Source organism: Cyprinodon tularosa, unplaced genomic scaffold (genome assembly GCF_016077235.1).
Source record: "Cyprinodon tularosa strain WSP-4 unplaced genomic scaffold, ASM1607723v1 ctg217, whole genome shotgun sequence".
NCBI lineage: Eukaryota > Metazoa > Chordata > Actinopteri > Cyprinodontiformes > Cyprinodontidae > Cyprinodon > Cyprinodon tularosa.
Window position 1 is genome coordinate 584,740 of NW_024038809.1, and position 26,480 is coordinate 611,219.

At 41.5% G+C, this 26,480-nt stretch overlaps 1 protein-coding gene across 2 annotated transcripts in view; it reads right to left on the reverse strand.

Moving 5' to 3' along the window:
* thsd7aa (thrombospondin, type I, domain containing 7Aa) overlaps positions 1-26,480 on the reverse strand; it is a 214,236-nt gene that overhangs the window by 53,022 nt on the left and 134,734 nt on the right. For both annotated transcript variants that reach the window (XM_038285906.1, XM_038285905.1), the window contains exons 8-11: positions 24,256-24,496; positions 11,007-11,122; positions 6,166-6,298; positions 3,453-3,556 (exon numbers count right to left, since the gene is read on the reverse strand). In XM_038285906.1, coding sequence (XP_038141834.1) covers positions 3,453-3,556; positions 6,166-6,298; positions 11,007-11,122; positions 24,256-24,496 — 594 coding nt within the window. The remainder of the gene's footprint in view (positions 1-3,452; positions 3,557-6,165; positions 6,299-11,006; positions 11,123-24,255; positions 24,497-26,480) is intronic.

A 26,480-nucleotide genomic window follows, 5' to 3' on the forward strand; every position in this document is an offset into this window, starting at 1 on the left:
TGTAATATTTACTCTATAGCTAGTGTCAGATTTTGAGAGTTAATTTTACTCATATTAGTGGTAAAATCAAGAAGACCTCTCAGAGACTGGAGGGTGATCGACACCATATAGAGTAAAGTTACTCTGCATTGTTGTCCAATTTGACACTCACTATTAACTCCAACACTTGAGTTGATTTACACTCAGTATATTTGTAAATACTCCATTTAGAGTTAAATAGGTGATCTCAGAATTCTCAACACCTCTGTTTCAGATAACATGTATTCCTGCTCCAAATAAGTGTAATATTTACTCTACAGCTATTGTCAGATTTTGAGAGTTAATTTTACTCATATTAGTGTTAAAATCAAGACGACCTCTCAGAGACTGGAGGGTGATCGACAACATATAGAGTAAAGTTACTCTGCACTGTTGTCCAATTTGACACTCATTATTAACTCCAACATTTGAGTTGATTTACACTCAGTATATTTGTAAATACTCCATTTAGAGTTAAATAGGTGATCTCAGAATTCTCAACACCCAATTTTTTTTACTTTCAGGACTTCATAAAGTTTCTCAACATACAGGTGCTGGTCATAAAATTAGAATATCATGAAAAAGTAGATTGATTTCAGTAATTCCATTTAAAAAGTGAAACTTGTATATTATATTCATACATTACATACAAACTCATATATTTCAGATGTTTATTTTGTTTAATTTTGATGATTACAAATGACAACAAATGAAAATCTCAAATTCATCATATCAGAAAATTAGAATATTGTGAAAAGGTTCAAAATTGATGGCCCCTGGTGCCACACTCTAATCAGCTAATTAACTCAAACCACCTGCAAAAGCCTTTAAATGGTCTTTCAGTCTAGTTCTATAGGCTACACAATCATGGGGAAGACTGCTGACTTGACAGTTGTCCAAAAGACGACCATCGACACCTTGCACAAGGAGGGCAAGACACAAAAGGTCATCGCTAAAGAGGCTGGCTGTTCACAGAGCTCAGTGTCCAAGCACATTAATAGAGAGGCGAAGGGAAGGAAAAGATGTGGTCGAAAAAAGTGTACAAGCAAGAGAGATAACCGCACCCTGGAGAGGATTGTGAAACAAAACCCATTCAAAAATGTGGGGGAGATTCACAAAGAGTGGACTGCAGCTGGAGTGAGTGCTTCAAGAACCACCACACACAGACGTATGAAAGACATGGGTTTCTGCTGTCGCATTCCTTGTGTCAAGCCACTCTTGAACCACAGACAGCGTCAGAAGCGTCTTGCCTGGGCTAAAGAGAAACAGGACTGGACTGCTGGTGAGTGGTCCAAAGTCATGTTCTCTGATGAAAGTAAATTTAGCATTTCCTTTGGAAATCAAGGTCCCAGAGTCTGGAGGAAAAGAAGAGAGGCACTTCATCCACGTTGCTTGAAGTCCAGTGTAAAGTTTCCACAGTCAGTGATGGTTTGGGGTGCCATGTCATCTGCTGGTGTTGGTCCATTGTGTTTTCTGAGGTCCAGGGTCAACGCAGCCACATACCAGGAAGTTTTAGAGCACTTCATGCTTCCTGCAGCTGACCAACTTTTTGGAGATGCAGATTTCATTTTCCAACAGGACTTGGCACCTGCACACAGTGCCAAAGCTACCAGTACCTGGTTGAAGGACCATGGTATCCCTGTTCTTAATTGGCCAGCAAACTCTCCTGACCTTAACCCCATAGAAAATCTATGGGGTATTGTGAAGAAGAAGATGCAATACACCAGACCCAACAATTCAGAAGAGCTAAAAGCCACTATTAGAGCAACCTGGGCTATCATAACACCTGAGCAGTGCCACAGACTGATCGACTCCATGCCACGCCGCATTGCTGCAGTAATACAGGCCAAAGGAGGCCCAACTAAATACTGAGTGCTGTACATGCTCATACTTTTCATGTTCATACTTTTCAGTTGGCCAACATTTCTATAAATCCTTTGTTTTTATTGGTCTTCAGTAATATTCTAATTTTCTGATATGATGAATTTGAGATTTTCATTTGTTGTCATTTGTAATCATCAAAATTAAACAAAATAAACATCTGAAATATATGAGTTTGTATGTAATGTATGAATATAATATACAAGTTTCACTTTTTAAATGGAATTACTGAAATCAATCTACTTTTTCATGATATTCTAATTTTATGACCAGCACCTGTATAATAGAGTGGCCCTTTGTTCTCCCACAGTGGGATAAATCAGCTGTGTGAGTGGAAAAGCAAGCAGGCAATAAAAGCATACAAGACTACAATATACATCTATTATTATTATTATTATAAAATAATAATAGATGTAATAATAGATATAATATCTATTATTATATTTAAAAAAATACAAAAACTTTCAAAAATTGATTATAAAGTAAAAGAAAAAAAGTAGTGTTTATTCCATCATATAAAAACTAAAAACTCAGTCATAGATTCAAAGATTTTTTTTTTGTATTATTCACAGACGTTGGTCATTCAGAGGCTCTCTTCTCATGAGGGTCAGATTTCCAGCATGCCACCTGGCTGGAGTAACTGGAAGCAATGCATCAAAGTAGTGATATCACAATTTTTTAGGTTTTTTGACATCTGGATATCAAAAGCAGTTTGTTTTTTCCAATAATAAAGTCAGTTTAAAATGGATTCCTGTTGACTTCAGCATAATTTACATAAATACAAATAGCTATGGATATATTTTTACTATTAGTGCTCCAGTTGCATCATTAAGTGGCATATTGTACTCTACAGGCTTGTGCTGTTTATATCATCAAATATAAACTAAAGAATATTTAGATTTTATTTTATCAGGTTTTTTCTTTACTTGCTTTTATGCTGCTTTTATTTTTCACATATTATATTATTTAATTCATGTAAAACATTCTTAATCTATCAACCATTCGATCAACATACATTTCTGTGCTTTTTAACATCACATTTGAGTTTTTATTGAATTAAAGAAAACCTCATTAATACCACTAAACCTGAACAGGAATCATCTGGGTCTATATTCTACATGAAATGTTTATCTGTTCTCAAATGTAACGTTAAATAATTAAAGTTTGCAAGACTTAAAGTCGTAAAAAGCAGGATTTATATTATAGAAAGTAATCAAACAGAATGGTTACAGAAATATAAATGCAAAAATAAAACTGAACAATGGATTAAAGGACTGATATAGATCCTGAAAACTATTCGTAAGAATGATCCCCTGTTTCTGTCAGCTGGTTGGCTGCTGGTTAGCTGCTGGTGAGCTGCTGGTTAGCTGCTGGTTAACTGCTGATGAGCTGCTGGTTAACTGCTGGTTAGCTGCTGGTTAACTGCTGGTTAACTGCTGATGAGCTGCTGGTGAGCTGCTGGTTAACTGCTGGTTAACTGCTGGTTAGCTGCTGGTTAGCTGCTGGTTAGCTGCAGAGGATGTAAATATTTTGTTGTGTGCAGCTGTGCTCACCGCGGAACTGTAAGCCTGGTCCACAGGTCTCCTGAGCTCCAGGCGCGTTCTGTCGTACGGACCACGGGACCAGCTGACATCTTCGCCACTTATGGGTTTTCCATCTGCCGAGGAGGAAAGTTAAAGAATAGAAGGAAGCAGATAAATGTTTTATTGGTTACACTTTACAATAACCATCAAAACATTATAAATGATTTACAGATTACAGTTGATTAATGTTTGATTCAGTTAGAAACAACATCTTAAACTTTATAGGCGGTATTATTAACGAATTAAATAAAAAATAAAGGTCAGTTTCAGATCTTAGGTCTACTGATGTTAGCGTTATGGGGAATTTGATCTGCTTACTCTTTATAAATGGTTCAGATGCTGTTTATAAATGATTGTCAAACATTGGTAAAATCTCTGTTCATCATTAATCTTTTTTTGTTTTTGTTTTCTTTTTATTTTTTTTTATTGTCATTCCACTGTCACAAGTATAGAGCAACTAGCTCCCATTGTGCAGCACCCAGGGAGCAGTGTGGGGTTATGGGTCTTGCTCAGGGACCCAGAGTGGCAGTCTGTGGGAGTGGGGCTTAAACTCAGAAGTTCTATATTCCAGGCTCTATGCCCTAGCCACTAGGCCACCACTCCCTTATAAATGGGCTATTAACCATTTGTAAATGCTGGTTTTGTAAAATGTTACCATCGTATTCTCTGAGTTAATGTGAGCAATAAGAGTGGCTTCGTCCGGCTGTTGATGTTTCCAGTATTGGCTCCTCTGGCTGCTGTCTGCCTCTGTGACGTAACATGATCTGATATCATGAAACCATCGGAGGAAAGCTACGCAGATCAGTTACTACACATCAATACTCTTCATTATGTTCTACAACATACAAGCTGGGTCACTGATGACTCATCTAACAAAGAAGAGGAAAGTACAAAAGTATTCACCCACCTTGAACTTTTCCACCTTTTGCCACATTTCAGGTTTCAGAAATAAAGATAGGAAATTCTGATTCTTTGTGAATAATCAATAGCAAGTAGGACACAATCATGAAATGATTTTGTAAGTAAATTTTTTTTTAACAAATAAAAGAACTGCCCTTTGAGTTGATACTTTGTAGCACCACCTTTTGCTGCGATCAGAGCTGCAGATTTCTTTGGGGTTTGTCTCTATCAGTTCTGCTCATCGAGGGACATTTTGACCCATTCTTCCTTCAAACAGCAGGAGCTAAATTATGTTTTCAGGTCTGGACTTTAACTAGGCCATTCTAACCCCTGGATATGATTATTTGTGATTTGGTTTTCTTCCAGAATGCTCCTGTATTTGGCTCCATCCATCTTCTCATCAATTTCAACCATCTTTCCTGTCCCTGCTGAAGAAAAGCAGGCCAACACCATGACGCTGCCACCACCATGTTTGACAGTGGGGATGGTGTGTTCAGGGTGATGACGACCAGAGCTCCTTCTTCCACGTTTGCTGTGTCTCCAAGGTGACTTGTGCAAAACCTGAAACCAGACTTTTAATGGATATTTTTCAGAATCGTCTTCCTTCCATAAAGGCCAAATGTGTGCAGCATACGACTGATTCTCCATCCTCAGCTGTGGATCTCTTTAGTTCATCCAGAGGGATCATGGGCCTCTGGGCTGCATCTCTGATCAGTTTACTCCTTGTTGATGTTTATAGATGTTGAGTATCTGCCTGTTTTCCAGTGTAGTCCTGTTTCTCTGACTGTGACTAACTGGATGTGCTCTCTTCATCCTCTGACATGGGAGCTGGCTCGGAGCTCGTCTGCCTGGCTGTGTGTTTCCTGGACGGGGCCGCCTGTGGAGCTGGTTGACAGTTGCCTTTTGTATCTATGCTTCTTTTTCTATGTCTGCTTCTGTCTCCTTGAACCCCAGTCGGCCTCGGCAGATGGCCGCTCACACTGAGCCTGGTTCTGCTGGAGGTTTCTTCCTGTTCAAAGGGAGTTTTTCCTCTCCACTGTCGCTACAATCATGCTTAGTGTGAGGGATTGCATTCGAGTCAATGAGTCGATGCAATCAGCTGGTTTTCATTAGAAAACATTGAATCAGTCTGACTGGAGAACTGTAAATTACCTTGAGATGACGTGTTGTGGATTGGCGCTATAGAAATAAACTGAATTGAATTGTTTGAGCTGAAAGTTTAGATGGACGGCCGGGTCTCTGTAGATTCCCAGTGGTCTGATACTCCTTCTGTTTTAATATTATCGCTGCTCAGTTTTCCTTTGAATGTTTAAAGCTGGGAAATCTTTCTCTATCCGAATCTGGCTTTAAACTTCTCCTCTACAGCATTTGGGACCTGCCTGGTGTGTTCCTTGTTCTTCACGATGCTCTCTGCGCCTTAAACAGACCTCTGAGACGATCACAGAGCAGCAGCATTTATACAGATGGTGGATTCTACTGATCATCATCAGTCGTTTAGGTCAACAGTGATCATTCAGAGATCCTCACTGAACTTCTGGAGAGAGTTTGATGCACTGAAACTAAAGGAGCCCATTACTTTTGCACACCCAACTCTTCAGTTTTTAATCTGTTAAAAAGTTTAAAATATCCAATAAATTTGTTTCCACTTGATGATGTGTCCCACTGGTTGTTGATTCTTCACAAAAAAAAATACAACTTTCTATCTTTATGTTTGAAATGGGAAATGAGGCAAAAGGCAAAAAGCTCAAGGGGTTGAATACTTTATGTCTGTCAGAGAATATACCTGTATCCTTGACAAAGAGACATTGATTCACATTCTCTTTCTTGGGTCATGATTTCAGGACAGTCTTGTCCTCCATTAGCAGGTAACTGGATGATCAGTCGCTTCCTGTGTTGTTTACTTTTAGCTTTACTACCTAGAAAAAAAACACAGAGCAACACTTTAATATGAAAAGCATATATAATGAACCTTAGGCTGTGTATATTTATAAATTTATATATATATATATATATATATATATATATATATATATATATATATATATATATATATAATGTAATGTAATGACGGTGCAGCACTACAGGCCCTTTGGGACATGTGTGTTCATGGATGAGTAAGGCTACGTTCACACTGCAGGCCTAAATGCTCAATTTCGATTCTTTTTTTTGTGAAATCCGATTTTTATTTGCATTGCCGTTCACATTGTGAACTGCATGCTTACAGCACAAGTGTCCCTCATGTGCAGTAGCGGATGCAATGACGTCACAAGCCAGAGGAAGAAGGGAAAAGAATTGGATTTGGGTCTGTTTGAGTTATTATGATATCTTTTGTTTTATGATTTCTGTTGTTTTTTATAATTTTGTTCATTTATATCTTTTATATTGTTTTTAATCATTTGTTTTGCTATGTTACTCTCATCAGTGGAAATACTGTATGCAGGTCATAAGACGGTCAAATGTTTTGCGAGAATGCTTTCCTGTTTTTCATTTGAGAAACACAGAAGTTCTTGTTTTTCATTTAAGAACCACAGAAGTTAAAGGTTCATGAACCCTGACACCTTTTTTAAAAGCGTATACTGAAACCAGACAAGTTCCCTATCTTAAAAGTTCATGCTATGTCTAAGAGACTGCGTAATCGAAACTAACGCCTGCTGTTGTAATGTGTTGACTGTTCAATAAATAAGCCTGCAAGCGTAGAGCAAGACGAAGATGCACAGAGTAATCCTAAAGCTCTGTATATCTTCTGCTTTGCAGAGCACGGTCAGGAAAAATCTTACACTGTCTTTGTTTCATTCTTTATAGGTTAAAGTTGGGGAAACTTAACAACCCTAACAGGTCACTTGCTACGTTTACACAGCAGCCTGAAGTGATTCTTTTGCTCATATGTGATCTGGATCTGATATTTTCCTGAATCCGATATAAATCTGATCTTTTCAAATGCAACCTGTGTCTGAACGGCCAGGTCGCATTCATCAGACCTGAACGTCATTAAAGGTAGTGCAGAGGATATTTTTAAAAGACAGTCAGTTAACTGACCATACACACAGATAATCATTACTTTTTGCTCCGTTGGTCACGTAACTCCTCCTCCACTGCACGGTGCCTGTGCCATCTTTTTGATTAGGCCACTGTGACAGCAAATCCCAGAGCTCTCCTTGCAAAGCATTCTGGGATATTTCTGCCTCTGAGGCCTTTTTTTTCTTCTCATAAACTTCGTAGACAACTTTTCTCTTCCAACCCTCGGCCATTTTCAAAGAATCGCGGTGAAAAAGGTGAGCTTCAAGGACTGTCTGAAACCTTAGCTCACCACAGATACATGCCTGAAAGTGCGCAGAAAAAGATAGCTAACGGGACGAGCACGTAGGACGGCCTTACGTAACACATCACCAGAATGATTGACAGTTACCACTTATTTAGATGATCCACCCAGAAATAAAAGATCGTCCTCTATACCTTTAATACTCAACAAAGGTCATTGTTTTGCATCTTGGTGCACAGAAGCAGGGAGAAAACCAACAACCATGGCGGATGATGATGCAGAGGGCAGTCTTTATTTTCAACCTTATTGAATAGATGGAGTTATTAATGCTCTGGCTGAGGTTGGGGAAGAAATGAGAGATCGCTAGATGCACTCCAGCACTACCATCCATGTTTACTTCCGTAAGCACAAGGCACGCTTGCTCCTTGTGATGTCATTGCGTTCTCTACTGCACATGCAGCACAGACAAACTGTATGAATGCAGTTGGTCAATACCCGATCCGTACCATCAGCTCATTTGCACATCTGCACAGCAGATATTCATCCAGGTTGCTATGAATAATGTAATTAAAAGTACTTATTTCTATCCCTAGATCAATAAAGAATGCTAATACACATCTTTAAAAAATTTTTTGACTTTTCTGAGACAATTTGATACTTTTTACCTTTTCTCCATTAAACCGCTTCTCTGAGAAATGATCCGAGAAGTCTGGCTAAATATTATTAAACCATGTTTATCTGCATTCTTGTTGTTTCTTTCTTTAGATTATGCAATATATCATAATTTAAACACGAAAGGAAAAAAATAAAACTCAAAAAGACTACATGTATGTTTAAATCCAAAGCCGTAAAATTTAGCTCCTGGAAGTAGCATAGGATGTAATTTCCTGTACAGATCGGACACAAACAAGTGATAAAACAGATTTTAAGGCATTTTTTTCTCAGGAAATACAATATTAACCTTTAACAAATTATAATTTAGTATGCATTTTATTTTTAGGGAGGGAAAAAAAGTAATGTAGGTATTTTTACAAAGTAAAATCAAGGGCGACCTGGATGTATATCTGGTTGTGTAGATGAGCGGATGGTACGGATCGTGCTTCCGGTACAGATTGGATAGTGACACAGTTCACAAAGGAGATCACATATATTTGGATATGTGAAACAACCAGATCAGATTTCACAAAAAATGAAAATTGAGCATTAATGCCTGCAGTGTGAACGTAGCCTGAGTGACTACACACTGCCAGGGTGCTTTAGGCACATATTGTATATAATACCTCCCTCATCTTTTGTCGTGCTGTTAATAGTGAGGGGAGCCAGAACATCTAATGGCAGTTAACATAAAAACAGAGTCCTGGCTCTTCATAATATCCACAGAGGCTGATGGATTAAAATACTCTATAACTCTATAGTATTGACTGGGAGTTACTGTAAATGCAGGGGAGAAATGTAATGCTGTTCTACAGCACATGTAAAGTTATAATAACAAATGAAGATTTAATGGGCAAAACAGGAGATTCAGTGTGACGAGGAACCTCATAATAAAGACTAGGTGTAGTTAACGTGGTGCATTGTAGTTGCTATCCAATGATTCTGTAGGTTTTAGACTTTAAAGGAAAAGTCGCTCATATTCAGAATTAGGGATGGGAATCGAAAACCGGTTCCTGTTCAGAACCGGTTCCGTATTTTCCGATTCCATGGCATCGTTTGGCAGCTCGCTGAACGATTCTTTTTTCGATTCCCGCAGCACCAGAGCCTAGAGCGCCGGCTCTGGGGAGCACGACTTACGTCACGTTTTTTTACGTACGTTACGTAAGTTACGTAAGTTACGCAAGTTACGCAAGTTGGAAGAACTATTCGAGGAGGAAGACAACGAGCTGCGGTCACTTTGTAAATCAAAGCCCCGTCTTTCCTTAGCCCAGAGGGTAGATCAGGAAATCCAGCTCTATAAAAGCTTGCCCTCCATCCCCTGCAGGGATAGCGCCACACTGTGGTGGTGGAACAAGCAAGATACGCTGCCCTTGCTATCTGGACTGGCTGAAAACTACCTCTGTGTGCAGGCTTCCTCCACCCCATCTGAGAGGGTGTCCTCCATGGCTGGAGACACCATAAGCCCTGAAAGATCCCGTATCCTTCCAGAAAAAGCAGATATGCTCATCTTTCTGCAAAATAACTGTTAATTTTCCCTACTACTGTTTTATAATTAGTATTTTTTGTTATTTAAAATAGGTTATTATCCCATAATTTGTTATTAGACATTGTTGGTTATTAAGTTTGTTCTTGTATTAATTTTTCATTTAAACACAGATGTTACTCCAGTTTCACATTTCCTGTGGACATCTTGATCTTGTTGATTTTGTAAGATTGTGCAATAGTTAAGTAAACACAGTTGATGCTGATAATCAAACTGTTTGTTCTCCTTTTTTCCCCAAATTGGAATCGAAAAAAGAATCGATAAAGAATCGAATCGTTTCATAGAATCGAAAAGGGAATCGGAATCGTGAAAATCTTTTCAATTCCCAACCCTATTCAGAATTCAAACTTCTGAAAGTTCTTTAAATTTGAAATGATTCCATCCTGTTCAATAAATGATCAGTGTTTTTAATTCAGAGTAATTTTCATGTGAATGTGCTTTACTGGAGGCATCCATGTTTGTCAAAGAACACTACTGCCACCTACTGGTTAGTGACGTCACGGTGCGGTATCGGCTGTTGATCAAGTCCCAGTGCTGTATCTGGTGTTTGTCACAACGCGCTATTATCCAAGTCATCTTGAAAACATTCTTCTTCCAAATGTTGGCTACATATTACGGTTTTTTTCCCTGGCCAGAAGTTCGATGGCAAATCCTCCCTCTTCAAGTTGGCGATCCAACGACCAACCCGTCCGTGGAGGATCAGGAATCAGAAAGGTGGAATAACTCTTTTTTTTTCACTTTTACCCGATGTATTCCAGCATCCAGCTGCCATGCACGTGGGCATTGTCAGTTTCACTATAGCTCTGGTGAATTTCAATGGTGAAGTCCTCTGGAAATCTTCAATAATTGTTGTTGATTGCAGATGTGTCTAGTAGTTCCCATTGATTTAGCATGTAAAGCGGGGAGAATGGCGCTAGGCTTACCGCACCGTGACGTCACTGCTGGAAGATGGCAGGAGGGAGGGGCTACTATATTTGGGCAAAAATGGCCGCTTCTTTTTTTTCACCTGATTAACGCTAAAATCTTTAAATCCCAGCGAATGTTTTAGTTTTAGGTATAAATAATGATCCATTGATTATTCCTGGCTGAGCGGACTTTTCCTTGTTGTGTTGAACCCGATGAGTCTGGCTCTAGTAGCAGCGTGTGAAGCACTTTTTGGTCTGACTACCTTTCTGACAAGTCGGTGGGCAGGAGCTCCAGTCACTGTACGGTGTAACCATGCAGTCTCTTTTGCAGGGAAGCAAACACGGTCTTACAGTGTCTGGACGGAGACTCTCTGGACACCTGAAAGGAGAGAGATGATCTGATCAGTTTCATGAAGACAGCTTTAACATTTAACAGATCTACTCAGATATATCCTCCGACTGAATGTGATTCCCAAGAAGTGAATCAATAAATATCCATGGTAACAGAGGGTAACCTGATGGACTTCTCTTAAAGGAATAGTACAAAAAAGTACTCCAGGGTGTTGTTCAGCATGGGGGTGAGTAGAAAATGAAGGCTAATCATTTTTTGGGTGTACTATTCCTTTAACTGTGAACTATTTTGCAAGTTAGAGAGGATCAATGCTCCAAAAGAGACACTTTCTCTTCCAAGACCAGGATGGGTCCTGACAAGTTTCTCACACATAGATCCACGCACATAGATTCACACACACATGTTTTCAGACACGTAGAACATGCAAGGGTCCTCATGTGAATGACGTTCCTTTCATACACTGACATTCAAAGCTACTAAGTCTGACGAGGGGATTTTAAAGGGGGAATCAGCGCTAAGCTGGTTATTCTTAGAGATTGAAGAACTTTTATCACTTTCAGTGGAGAGAGGATACAAGTAAACTACAAATACAGTTTACTTTTAGGAAAAAAAAAAAACTAAACTTATTTTAAAATAGTTTCAAAGTATTCTTTAGATTATCCATGAATTGAATGTTAAATGTTTTCTAAACATCTATAGGTTTCTTTACAGCTTCACTGTAGATCCTTACATGATATTAATCCATATTAGTGACGGTGATTTGTGCTTATATGCACAAAATAATGAGCTGATCCATCATTAGGACGTTCAGGCTGAATACATTCTGTTACAGATACCTTTCAACTGCCAAGCATTGAAAGGTTGAACCTGAAACAATCTGCTGAATAAACATTGGAATGACAGATCATTTAAATGAAAGGATTTTAATGATGACTTTAGAGATAAAGTGAGAGTGTGGATAGGGATATCTGATTGTGACTGGACTTAAGTTTAGAGTAAATGATGAATTAGTCAGTAAAGACAGTGCTGATCCTGATAAGAACAGTGATTGCACTCTCTTGTGTGTTCCTGGAGGAACGGACTGTAGTTTATAGAAAAAATAAATGATTCCCCCCAAACAAAAACCTGTAGGTTATCATTCCATGTGTAATGTTTGCTGGTGGCACAGTTCAAGCTTTAACTGAAAGCAGCTCTTTATCTCTCTATTAATGTGTAAGCATGTCCCAAGGCGGCCGACTCGGTCGACAGTTTGCCCCAGAAGGTTTACGAGTCAGCACAGCCATAAAAAGCAAGACGGGTTTTGGTAAACAGCAGGAGGGCTGCCTGCATAATGCGGCTCTGCTGCCAGAATAACGCTACTGTTGAATAAATAAACAGATAATTCATGCCTCCAGGAAGGGGAAGAGAAGCAGATGCTTAAAACAGTTGGCGAGCAGCTCGGCAGCTCGTCAGACTATCTGCAAACACGCCAACGAGACGCAAGCAGCAACACTCTTACCTTAATGCCACAAAGCAAAATGAGCAATATGCAAACAGTGGCAGCAAATCCTCACATTTACAGATAATCTAGTTCTCTAAGAAACTAAACATGAAGAAATGCAGACATTACAACCATCAATCAACACCAGTTTAGCTACATGGTCAAGAAATGCGTGTCCCATGAGAGATGCTTTTATAAAGCTCTTTAATAAATGTCAAGTATTAATATCAATTCACCAATTCTTCACCAGATTAAAACCTTCCTGCTGTGAAAAACCTTGAAATTCTTATTTCCAGGCTTGTGTCTCAGTAGTTCTCCTCCGCTTTGCCTTTAGTCACATTTAAAATCAGCCAGGAAATCTAACAGACAAGCAGCAGAACATAACGGTGAGAAGATTAAATGCATAAACATCTCCACCCCATATGTTGCTGGAGACTCTGAAAAAATCAAGAGGATTTTCTCCAAATTTCAAACAATTTCAAACCAAACAGACCCTGAAACAGAGACTAGTTCATCCTAAAGACGTGGTGTCTTTAGGATTAAGTGAGGAATGCTCTGATCTTTATATTGGAGAAACCAAACAACCTCTACACAGACGAAAGGCCTAACGCAGAAGCGCGCCCTCCTCTGGACAAGACTCTGCAGTACATCTACACCTGATGGACAAAGGACATTCTTTGGAGGACCAGAATGTTCACGTTTGGACAAAGAAGGCAGGTGGTTTGAGAGGGGCGTGAAGGAAGCCATCTATGTTAAAGAAAAAACAACCTTAAACAGAGTGTGTGTGTGGGGGGGGGGGGCTCAGATTTCAGCTTATAAAAACCTGCAATTCAGCGATGGAGTTGATTCCTTCCCGCTATCATCTCAACCCCCATATAGGGGGACAGAACATCTCGCCTATTCATCCAGGCAGGGCCGGCGATTGCTATAGGCGAGATAGGCAATTGCCTAGGGTGACAAATGTGTTGGGGGCGCCCTCTAGCGTCGCCCTTAGGCTTACTTCCCATTAATCATAGAATAGGCTCTATGCACAGCTCCACTACTTCCTGAATTTAAGGCAGCTCCTTTGTTTCCTGTCTTTCATGATTGGATGTACTGATTAATCCAGGTGTGTATGACCTAAGTAACTGGCCAGACAAACCTGGATTAATCAGTTCGTCCAGTAATGAAAGACAGGAAACAAAGGAGCTGCCTTAAATTCAGGAAGTAGTGGAGCTGTGCATAGAGCCCATTAGAAAAAAAAGCGAATTAAACCGGTTATGAAGCGTCCGTCAGTTTGACTTAACCTTACGTATATATAAATAGCAACAAATAAATATACCACCGTTTTTTTATTTATTTTTTCACATTTAAGAGAAAATCGGAAAAGATTCTGATCACTTTTCAAGCGCCCTCCAACCCGGAAGTCGTGACTTCAGAACGGGAGCGTTCATGGCGATCTACTGCACTAAATGCGATAGCCAAAACGAGAAATCTGAAAGCAAAATTTCGACTTCAACCGAGCGATTCCTACCAGGAGACCATTCTGATGTATCGGAGGAAGAATATTTGTGTCTGGAGCCTCACATGTTCGACCCAGATGTTTCAGATGAAGAGAAGGCAGCGGACGAACAACAGCGAGTCGGACAATGAGTGGAGATTGGAAGTCAACAGGTGTTATGACCAAAAGTGCATGCCTGCCGAAATATGCATCCCCAGTCGCGGGAGCGCGCCTCGCTCTGTTGAACTGCATATCGACGAGGAAAACGGATTAAAATATGTTCAATGGAGCTTAGGTTCTTATATTAATGATATAAAAACGTTTAAAAATACCTCTCGTCGGAAAAAAGTTGTGGTTATTTGGCAGATTAATTTACAAAAGTACGGATTTTTTGAACAACATTAAATCCAAAGATTTTGACCATGGTACGGCTGATTTATTTGTTGTGGTCTCTTGTTATTTACACACAACACTAAACCGTGATAGCCGACGTGAGTTTTGAGTTTGCAAAGCTTTCTCTTAAGTGGAAAATCAAACGCGCATCTACACAGCACAGCGTTCACAGACCAGTGAGATGCGTTCGCTGCGCGTCAGAAAGCTATGGTGCATTCAGGAGCATTGGAACATTTTAAACTTACAAGAATGAGGCATAAAACAGAACTGTATTTTACTGAACTGTATTGTATTTTTATTTTTTTGTTTGTTTATGCATCTCACTGGTCTGGGAACGCTGTGCTGTGTAGATGCGCGTTTGATTTTCCACTTAAGAGAAAGCTTTGCAAACTCCAAACTCACGTCGGCTATCACGGTTTAGTGTTGTGTGTAAATAGCAAGAGACCACAACAAATAAATCAGCCGTACCATGGTCAAAATCTTTGGATTTAATGTTGTTCAAAAAATCCGTACTTTTGTAAATTAATCTGCCAAATAACCACAACTTTTTTCCCACGAGAGGTATTTTTAAACGTTTTTATATCATTATGATAAGAACCTAAGCTCGTTTGAACATATTTTAATCCGTTTTCCTCGTCAATATGCAGTTCAACAGAGCGAGGCGCGCTCCCGCGACTGGGGATGCATATTTCGGCAGGCAAGCACTTTTGGGCATAACACCTGGAGATTAGATGAATGGTAGGACAAATTTTTTCTTTTAACAGTTCAAACATTTTTTTTGTATGTTGACAGCATTTTTTTCTCAGTATATATGCAGCAGAATTATGTGCTATATTATTAGCTTGAGAATGGGTAGAAGATACTAATATAAATAAAATATTTTGTAGTGATTACTGCATTGAGTATTCAAAAGGGATGTACAAATAATCATCAAAATGGGCTTGCACTGATGAGCATCAACCAAGAGGTCTCAAATAAAATCTCATTTGATGATACCATCAACGAATTTGCCATTAGGAAGTCCAGACGAGTCAAATTTTAATGCTGCACCAATTTTGAAGGTGAATAGAAATACCTGAAACAACTGATAGATAGAACTACAAGAACTTCAAACTTTTAATTTTGTAATGGTATTCATAAAAGCACTTTTGTTTGTAGAGGGTTAATCCTTTCTTTAATCACTAATCAATGTCAGAAATCAGGCTAAATGTACCTGATATATTTTATTTAGAGGAAAATTTTGTTTATCTCATTTCTATTTATGTTCAAATGATTTAATTGAACTGGAACAGAAAATTTAATTTAATGTTTATCAATTACTTTTTTATGTAGTCCTTGGTTGAAGAATTTCTTAAATTTATTATTTTTTATTGTTATTTGGTAATTTCTGAAATTGATTTATTTAATATTTGTTTAATGTGTGTTAAATTTGTTAATTGTCTGAAATAAATTCATTCATTGATTCAATCCAGTTTTTTAGTTATACTTTACCTAAGTGTCCTTACAGATGGTTAAAAGTGTTTTTACACAGTCCTAACTTTGAGTGTGTAATAAATTATTTAAAATAATAAAAAAGAAAAGGTACTGAAACCTATTCTGGTATTTGTCTATGCATCACTCCATGCTAAGTTACAGTTTTTTCTGAATGCTTAAACACAACCTTGATTCTTATAGCACAATTTCTAAAACTATTAATACTTATAGCAAATCCACTCACTGAGTTCACAAAACTAAAAGAACAAACACTGCTTTGCACTCAATTTGCAATTTTGTAACACACACTTTGCACAACTGTAGGCACAATTCACCGCACAGCACTCTTTGTGGAACTGTAAACACAACTCAATGAAGCACTAAACAGTTGCTGAAAACAGTACTGGTATTTCGCACGGCAAAAGTGAGGGGGGGGGGCAAAACTCAATCTCGCCTAGGGCAACCAAAGGGCTAGAACCGGCCCTGCATCCAGGCCAACAATTCCCTTTACGACCCCCTTTCAGAGACATAGGCCGTTTCTCAATATGCGTTCTTGAGCGTTCTCGTGTGCTCGTGACACGTCATCAGCCTCAGCCCGAGTACCGTTCCAATTCTCGAGAACGCCAGATCGAGAACGCATCAAATCCCCGGATGTTGTTCTCGCCCCGCCCTCTTTATCGAGCATGCATCAGAGCAGACTTGTGCGTTCTTCAGACTGACCGCTTCCCCAGAATGCCCCGCGTCCGCAGCTTGATTCCAGACAGCGCTCACAGTGTTAAGTTAAACATTCCCTTTTCTGCTGCTGTTGTTCTTCAAAAGTACGTTTTGAAATCGTTTGAGGCGATAACATTATACATTGAAGCCTCCCTGTGTGGCCTGTTTACAGAGTTAGTGCGAAAAAAAAAAAAAAAGTCCGACGTTGAGCGGACCAGAGTGACCAGCAGACCTCCGAGGGTAACCGCAGCCAGGGCTAAATTTACCCCGTCTGTAGTGCACTTCTCTCCGTCTAGTTATGTGTGAACTACCGCTCGTTCTGATGGCGGCAGGGGCGGATTAAGAAATTTTGGCCCCCTGGGCCTGACATGGTCTTGGCCCCTCAACCCCCCGCGCGTGCGGGCGCACACACACGCACCCACTATGCAAGAAATACTGTATACTGTGAACAGACATGCACACTCTCCTGTACAGAAGAGTGCACATACTGCACACACACTATTAGGTACACCACACAGACACTGACAAGCACAGGTTTCACACAGACACAGGGGGAGGGGATAAATGGCCTAAAAATAAACATTTTGGAAAATGATTATGCCCACTTCAGTGATGCTGCATTGGGTCATTTGAGAGATATTATGTATTGGAAGTTGGTAGCTATCATGAAATAAACCCCCCACCCCACCCAAAAAACTAAATCGGACATGATTTTTGCCCCCTTTTCCTCCCTTCTATCATTAAAAATAAAATAATATCTTAGGAAAACACTTTGGCATAACGGCAGCTGTGCAGCAAATTGAGGCTCAAAGTCTGTATCTATTTGTGGTTAAGCTTGAGGAGAAGGAGAAAGGTAAAATGATAACATGCATCGGAGAGCACCACAAAGAAAGGTGTAGGCCAGTTCATGGTACAAGGGCTGCATGCAGGTCAAGATAGCCCATTTCCAAGAATACTATAGTGGCTGGACAGGCACTGGACATGTCCTGAACTCAGTGTCAGACGTGGCTGCCGAATACTTGGATGAAGTGAAGCAGCTGACAGATCTCATGCTGCCCCGTCTGAAGACTGTCCTGGCCAGGCAGAGGATGGATGAGGAGACCTTCCCAATGGACCCTGTCAGTGAACAGGCTAGTAACATTGATGGCACCCCTGTGCACAACATTGGGATGGAGAGACAATGTGGCAAGGTGGACTACAAACTGAAGAAGTTGGGCACACTGAACGCAGTCAATAGGTCAATAATTTTACAGAAGTGCCAGGAGCTTCAGAGGTTTCAAGGCAGCAGCACAAGCAAAAAGGGAGGTTGAACTCAACTGGAGTAAATTCATGAAGGCAAAATTCGAGAGTAGGGCAGATGAGAAACAAGAGATGGCTCAAAGAAAGGAGAGTAAGAGACTAGACATGCTGGACACACTGAAATCTTTTGATGGCCCCTTCACGATAGTGGGGAAGTTGAAAAGTTCCTTGTGGATGAAAGTCTGCACAAGAATGCAAAGCTGCAGAGAATGAAGCTTGAGATTCAGTTTGCCAGAGAAAGCACCAAGCTTCTGCCTAAAGTCAATCCTATCTTCACAATCCAGGTGACACTTCCCAGAAATGGCGAAAGTGCAATTCTCCAAGTTAGAATTTTATGGTGGTGGTAAGTATTCATGAAAAGAGGTAGCCTAACATTAGTGAATGGGTGAATTCTGGAAATAACCTAAAAATCTTACACAGTGCACCTTTAAGCAAGGGGTTTCTTTCGTGCTTTCAATTTTGCAAAATCATCCACCACATCATTGAAGTCCAACTCTCTTGTCAGCTCACTCTCAATTGCCATTAGAGATAACGCATTTAATCTTTTCTGAGTCATTCTTGTGTGCAGCTCATTTTTTACTCTTGACAAAAGAAAGAATGAGCGTCCTCCCTCACAGTTACTGACCGGTAGAGTGAGAAAAATCTGTAGCGCAATGTATGTATTAGGAAACGTAGGCTGTAGTCCAAAATGTATTATTGTTTTGAGCAGTCCTGAAGGGGTCCTCTCCTCATCAGTGTTGTTGAGCTGTATAAAAGATTTGAACTGTATAAGCTCCTGTCCAAGACTTTCATTGAGGTCAGATGGGTATGATTCAGTGAGAATCTTGGCCTTGTGAAGGACTGAAGCATTGGACTCTGTATCCAAAGAGAAAAGGACACTGAACAAATTGTTCAGATGTTTGTAGGCCTCCAGACGGTGATTAAGGCTTGAACTCAGTTGATCAATAGAGGCAATAAATGTCTCTATTTGAAACAGTTGCCTTCCCTCAAGCACAACATCTGGGGATGCTGATTCATCAGCAAACTTTTTACGTTTCCTCGTCCGTTCAGCCCTGTAAGATGGGGTGCCACCCAACATGTTCAAGGCTTTCCGTTCAAAATGATCAAATAGATCTCTTTGGGAGAGAACAAAGGTGCGCAGAGATTCCAGCAATCTAACTGCTGTACCAAGGTCCATGTCTGCTTTTTGAAGTTGCAGACTTGTGGCCTGAAATCTGGACAGAACAGTGTCCCAAAAGCCTGCCATGAAGGCCATCTCAAGTGAATCCAGCTTCCGCACTAGACTGTCAGCTTCAGTTCGTGTGTCTCGTTTCTCTGTGTCATCAGTGGAAATAACCTGTAGTGCTGCTTTTATTTTACTGTAGTTCTGCCACAGTGCTTTGGTAGATTCTGCACGGCAACTCCAACGCGTGTTGGATAAAGCTTTAAGTGTGAGATCTATGTTGGAATTGCCAAATACCCTGTCCCATCGGTGTGTGGATGCAGTTGTGAAGTTGTAAATAGACTGAATCAAGTCAAAATACTTAGAGACTTCATTTCCACATCTGTCAATGCTGTTGACTCCCACCAAATTCAAAGAGTGAGCTGCACATGGAATATAGTGTATTAATGGGTTGCTTTTCTTTAAGTGAGCCTGCAACCCATTATACCTCCCTGACATGTTGCTGGCATTATCATAAGCCTGCCCCCTGCAATTTGACAGCTCTAACCCTAGATTTTCCAACACAGACATGACACAGTTAGCCAAACTTTCACCTGTATGGCTAGTAATGGGCTCAAAACCCACAAAGCGTTCAACAACACTGCCCTCTTTGCTAACAAAACGGAATATGAATGTCAATTGGTCCACATGAGATAAATCTGGGGTTGAATCCACAATGATAGAGTAGTATTTGCTTGCTTGCAGTTCATCTGCTATAGCCTGTTTGGTTTTTGCACCCATCAATTCAATGAATTCCTCACAAATGGTGGAGGACAGATATGAGGTATTACCTCGACCCATCTGCCCAAACTTTCTGATGTGATCCTTTAGAAAGGGATCAAATTCAGCCAGGACCTCCAGAATACCAAGGTAGTTCCCATTGAGAGGAGACCCTAACGATTCATTTTTACCCCTAAATGCAAGGCCCCTTTCTGCAAGGAATTTAATGACTGCAACAACTCTTTGTAACACCTGCCTCCAATAGCTGCTCTCTGCCTGAAACTGTTTGAACAGGTCTGCATCAATAGCCTGTCACAAAAGAATGCGTTTTTGGGGAAAACAGTTTGCATGCAAAGCAGTAAACATTACCAGTAGAGGGAGAGTACATCAGCCACTCTCTTTGTACTCGTTGTCCATTGGGCAAGTGTGAAGTAAAATGTTCATTGTTTAGGCATCGGGTTTTGCCTCCTAGCCCACTGTTCCTCACAGAAGCTGGATAATGGCTGTGACGGTTGTGAAATGATTTTGCACCTCTTTGAATAAGAACTTCCTTCATTGACTCAGTGAGGGTCTCAGCCCATTTAGGGGGATCACTAGGTAGAGTTGTCACTGAAGATGGTGTTGAAGAAAGATTCAGCTCATTTTCTATGCTGTCCAGAGGTGCAGTGACCTCACATTCATCCGAGCAACTGGCTACTGCTGAATTGGTTGAATCATAAGCATCAGAAGCATTTGGTTCAGTGTCTACACTTGTAGTGGTCTCAGGATCTTGGGAGCTACATGCTAGCTCAGGTGCATTGCTAACCTTAGCTGAATTTGCAGTAGCATTTATAGAATTGCTTTCAGCAGATGTCTTTGTACTGAAGAAGCTGGAGATATTTGGAACACTCTCAAGTAAAACTGATTCATTTTTTTTCTTTTCTTGCTGATTTTTTTTTCTAGCTCCTCCACTTAAACGTTTATGATCCATATTTCCCTTCTTTCTTTGCACATTGGCTCTTTGCCTATCACAACAGATAAACCAACTATGTGTGTGTGTGTGTGTGTGTGAGTTTGTTTGTGTGTTTATGATCGGTGCTGCTTCCTTCAAGTGTGTGAGGTGATTTAGAAAACTAGCAACCCAGCATCAACACTCCAAAGCAGAGAATAACAGCTTACTAGCATAGACAATTGAGAGCAGAGAATCAACTGATTCGTCTGATAGACAGCAGGAGAGCAGAGTGGTCAGTGATGATCGAATCAAGAAAATGTCTAAATGGCAAGGGAACAGACTGATTTGTACTGAGGAGAAAGAGAGAGAGAGCCAATTACAGTGAAATATATTCCAAAAGAGCCAAGTGACTAGCTGAAGGCAGGGACAAATGCCTTGGAGTGAACAACAAGAGTGCAAAGTACCAAATGGCAAAATGTGGGAAGACCAACAGGCAGATCTGCTTTTACCACTTATCTTCACAACCAAAAAGTCGCTAAATGATGTTTTTAGTCGCTAGCCAGGTATGGCCATAAAACACGAAATCTAGCGGCAAACTCGGTCAATCACACTGACAGTGAAACAAATATTTTGAAAAGATAATAATTGTACAACTTTGTGCACTTTTGTCTTCTATCTAAATATTTTCACAAAGGACACCAAAATGTTGCTATCTGCAGGCAGCTTGCTAGCTATGATGGCAGCAACGATGTCTGCCAGACAGGAGAGAGTGGTCAGTGACGATCGAATCGAGAAAATGACAAAATGGGTCAAAGACCAAAAAGTTATTAACTGACAGCAGTGACAAATGTCAGACTGTAAACTTTTTCGAAAGAAAAGGACAAAATGGGAAGATGCTGATAGTAACAGCAAAATGGAAAATATAAGAATTTCCAAGTAATGCTCAACTCAAGTGTGTGTGTGTGTGTGCGCGCGTTAAACTTCTTGTTGAATGATTTCAAATTATCTCTGAGTCTGAACTGAGGGAAAGGAAACCAAATTTTGAGCAGTCTCTCACGAGTTCAAAATACCAAATGAGGAGATTCTAAAAGAACAGACCGGTTTATGAAAGACTCGATGGGGGAGGGGCACAGCTAAGAATACTTGAGTGAGATTCTTTGATCCAAATTCGAGATAGAGCTTTTTGATAATGATAATTTGTCAGAGTAAGGTTGTGTAATCAAAATTTGAGAATGAGCTTTGTCAATCAATCAAGAATATTTGCATTATGTTCTGTGATCAAAATTCAGAAACAACCTTTAATAATTGATAAAGAATATGTGAGTGAGGTTGTGTGATCCATCCAATTTGAGAATTAGCTTTGATAATAATGATTGAGAGCCTCTGGCCCTCTGTGGATCATGGCCGCGGGGCCAATTTTGCCTGGCCCCTTGGGGCCTCTGTGGGTCGTTGCCCCGGGGCCAAGTTGGCCTGGCCCCTTGGGGCCTCTGACCCTCTATGGATCGGGGCCAAGTTGGCCTGACCCCTCGGGGCCTCTGGCCCTCTATGGATCATGGCCGCGGGGCCAAGTTGACCTTGCCCCTTGGGGCCTCTGACCGTCTGTGGCTTGCGGCCGCGGGGCCAAGTTGGCCTGGCCCTTTGGGGCCTCTGGCCTTCTGTGGGTCGTGGCCGCGGGGCCAAGTTGGCCTGGCCCCTTGGGGCCTCTGGCCCCTTGGGGCCTCTGGCCTTCTGTGGCTTGCGGCCGCGGGGCCAAGTTGGCCTGGCCCTTTGGGGCCTCTGGCCTTCTGTGGGTTGTGGCCGCGGGGCCAAGTTGGCCTGGCCCCTTGGGGCCTCTGACCGTCTATGGATCGTGGCCGCGGGGCCAAGTTGACCTGGCCCCCTGGGGCCTCTGACCCTCTATGGATCGTGGCCGCGGGGCCAAGTTGGCCTGGCACCTTGGGGCCTCTGACCGTCTATGGATCATGGCCGCGGGGCCATGTTGGCCTGACCCCTTGGGGCCTCTTACCCTCTATGGATCATGGCCGCGGGGCCAAGTTGGCCTGACCCCTTAGGACCTCAGGCCCTCTGTGGGTCGTGGCCGCGGGGCCAAGTTGACCTGGCCCCTTGGGGCCTCTGACCGTCTATGGATCGTGGCCGCGGGGCCAAGTTGACCTGGCCCCCTGGGGCCTCTGACCCTCTATGGATCGTGGCCGCAGGGCCAAGTTGGCCTGGCCCCTTGGGGCCTCTGACCGTCTATGGATCGTGGCCGCGGGGCCAAGTTGGCCTGGCCCCTTGGGGCCTCTGACCGTCTATGGATCGTGGCCGCGGGGCCAAGTTGGCCTGGCCCCTTGGGGCCTCTGACCGTCTATGGATCATGGCCGCGGGGCCATGTTGGCCTGACCCCTTGGGGCCTCTTACCCTCTATGGATCATGGCCGCGGGGCCAAGTTGGCCTGACCCCTTAGGACCTCAGGCCCTCTGTGGGTCGTGGCCGCGGGGCCAAGTTGACCTGGCCCCTTGGGGCCTCTTACCCTCCATGGATCATGGCCCCTTGGGGCCTCTTACCCTCTATGGATCGTGGCCGCGGGGCCAAGTTGGCCTGGCCCCTTGGGGCCTAAGATTATTATTTTTGCAAAAGTAGTTTTGCTTGGGTCGCGGCCGCGGGGCCAAGTTGGCCTGGCCCCTTGGGGCCTCTGGCCCCCTGGGCCTGGGCCCGGTAGGCCCGGTCATTAATCCACCTATGGATGGCGGTTTTTTGCTTTAATTCGGCCAAACGTCCATTTGTTTTGTGTTTATCTGACTGCCTTGTGCTGCCTGTAATCAGCTCAACCACTACGACCAGTACAACTCCCAACAAATAAATTCCCACCATTGCTGGTTTTATACCCACAGTTCGGTAATTAAAAAAAAATGTTTTTTAAGCTTTAGAAATTAAAAATATTGTTTTCAAAATGTTTTGTGTAGGGAATAAATAGTTTTGACTGTTAAAGAAATGCTAAAGAACGTTGCATGTGATGACGTCACGAGTACTCTTCTGTTCCAATACACATACGTGCTTGCGTTCTCGTCAAGTCCGATCTTTCTGCGTTCGCGCCAAAAACGGACTTGACGAGATTGCGAGTACGTACTCGCGTTCTCGTGAATTGAGAAAGTGCCATAGACAGGTATGGGGCATTGCAGGATAACAAAGAAGCCAAACGACCCCCATTCCAAAGGGGGGGGGACCCATTCATCCGTTTCTATTTGCATGTTTTCTAAACTAAAACATTTGTTTTTGTTGGGCTGCTGGATAAAACCTGGAACTCAACACTATTTCTGACATTTTGGATTGAAAAAGCTTCCTGGATGGAAGAGAAACATCTTCAAACTTGGAAACAAAGTCCAGTGGATTGATTTTTCAACTTTTGAGGAACAGACAGTCTTTACAACCAGAGTGACGTCCTTTGTCAGGGACAGAGAGTGTATCAACTATTACTGTTTTGTTTTCTTACTTTTTAGGAGGAACTTGTCCCACATTGACTCGGACACAAATGACTTTACGGGTTTGCATTCCCACGGAGCACAAGGCGTCGCTGCTGCGCGTTCTCCCCACAGAGGCGTTGGTGGAGGGGATGGAGGAGTCCTCGATGCACTGACCCCAAGGACCTGTTTGCCAGTGATACACGGTGCACGGATGGTCGTTGCAGCTCCTCACCTCTTGCAGTGCACTAACATTGGGACACTGGAGTCCTCCTGCAGTGCAACACAAACAATGAATAGTTTTAGTCCTGGCAAAGCTGCACAGAGGAATACCTTGCTGCATCTGTTTGGGAATACATGCATACATAGGGGGACTTTAATGGGATTTTTTTATAATGTGTCTAAGTTTTAAAACTGACTTCACTCAAATTAAGCATCAACAAGATCTAGAAAACTAGAAAACATGCCGCTAAGACAAAAAAAAGGACACAGGTGGATAATCTTGTTTTCTCTTCCACATGATCTTGGATTTCTCTTTTAAAATTAATTTAATTAACAGAGAAAAGCTGCGATTAGAAAAGTTTTCGAAATATTTATTCTCAAACAGGTAACACACATCATTCACATCTAAGGAAAACCAGCTGATTGCATCGACTCATTGACTCTTCAGCAATCCCTCACACTAAGCATGCTTGTAGCGACAGTGGAGAGGAAAAACTCCCTTTGAACAGGAAGAACCTCCAGCAGAACCAGGCTCAGTGTGAGCGGCCATCTGCTGAGGCCCACTGGGGTTCAAGAAGCAGATAAAGACATAAATTGAATAAGATATTTGGCGCTGGAGCCCCGGCAGACAACTTTGATGCTGTGAATTAACATTTTCTTGGGTGAGTAACCTAGAAAAGGTTTAGAGTAGTCTTCTCTGGAATAAGCCTTGGATAGGTCGGAATTGAAAATGAGGGAGGAGATGGAATGGAGGTGGGGGAAAGTTAGTCTGCATGCGTTTGTGCGAAGCTAGGCTAGAAGCTAAATGAAGGGGATCTTGATGGTTGGCTTTGGAGAAGATGTAACCTCAGAGTTGTTTGGCCGGCGCTGAACACGGTTCCAGATTCAATTTATGCTTAAGCTTCATTTCACAGACAGTAAAAGAAAATAATTTTTCGAACCAAATCATGGAGCTACATATATATATATATATATACAAATCATGTATATTTTATATATATATATATTTATATATACAATATGAGTTGATTGCCTGGGATGACAAAGTTGAGGCTCAGGATTTTTTTTTGCTATAATCCCTGACCATGTGAACAAGTGTGTGAAAGCTTTCAAAAGCCACCGTTTCAAATCCTTTGCTCCATGTCTAACTTTTTGTAGACCTTCAAAGCATTTAAATAAAAATGCAGGCATCTAAACAGAAACCCTTAAATAGCTTTGAAATAATCAGCATGCATGATTGTTTCCAGCACATGAAAGCAAGCAGAACCATATCACAGCTGCAGCAGTAACAGGGATTCCATATAAAGAGAGCTTCGCAGGTCATACATGAAAGGATGCACTAAACCATCTTATGTTCTTTGAAATATTTTGTTTTTGCTCTGTTTCATGTTATAATAAATAAGCACAAATGCTGGATTATTAATAGGTCAAAGTTTATTTTCTTTTCGTTCTTTTGAACAAAATCAATTAGAAACAAAATGTGATAGGACTAACAAGTGTTTAAAAATTAGGTAATAAAGAATCGTATTAAAGCTTCTAGTTAGAGTGGCTCAGGTTATCCTGAGCTATCTCTATAGTTACGCTGCTATAGGCTTAGACTGCTGGAGGACATAGGGACCCCTTTTTCATCATTCTGCTTCATTCTATCTCTATTCTCCCACTCTGCAGAATCTGTTAGTTCAATCTCTAACGTTCTGCTCTCTCTGCTTTTTCTCATAGTAGCTTCATCTGGTCTGTTCCTGTTTGGCTGTGACTCCATCCTGGAGAGAAATATCAGCTGTGCTGCTGCCATTAAGACCTTTGTTTGATTTCTTTTGTTGGAGATCTGCCTTTTGTCTGTGTAGTCCTCTTTCTCTGACCATGACTGGATGGATGTGCTCTCTTCATGGAGCTCATCTGCCCTGCTGTGTGTTTCCTGGACCAGGCAGCTTTTTTACAGTTGCTTTTTCTGTGTCTGCTTCTGTCTCCTTGAACCCCAGTGGGCCTCAGCAGATGGCCGCTCACACTGAGCCTGGTTCTGTTGGAGGTTTCTTCC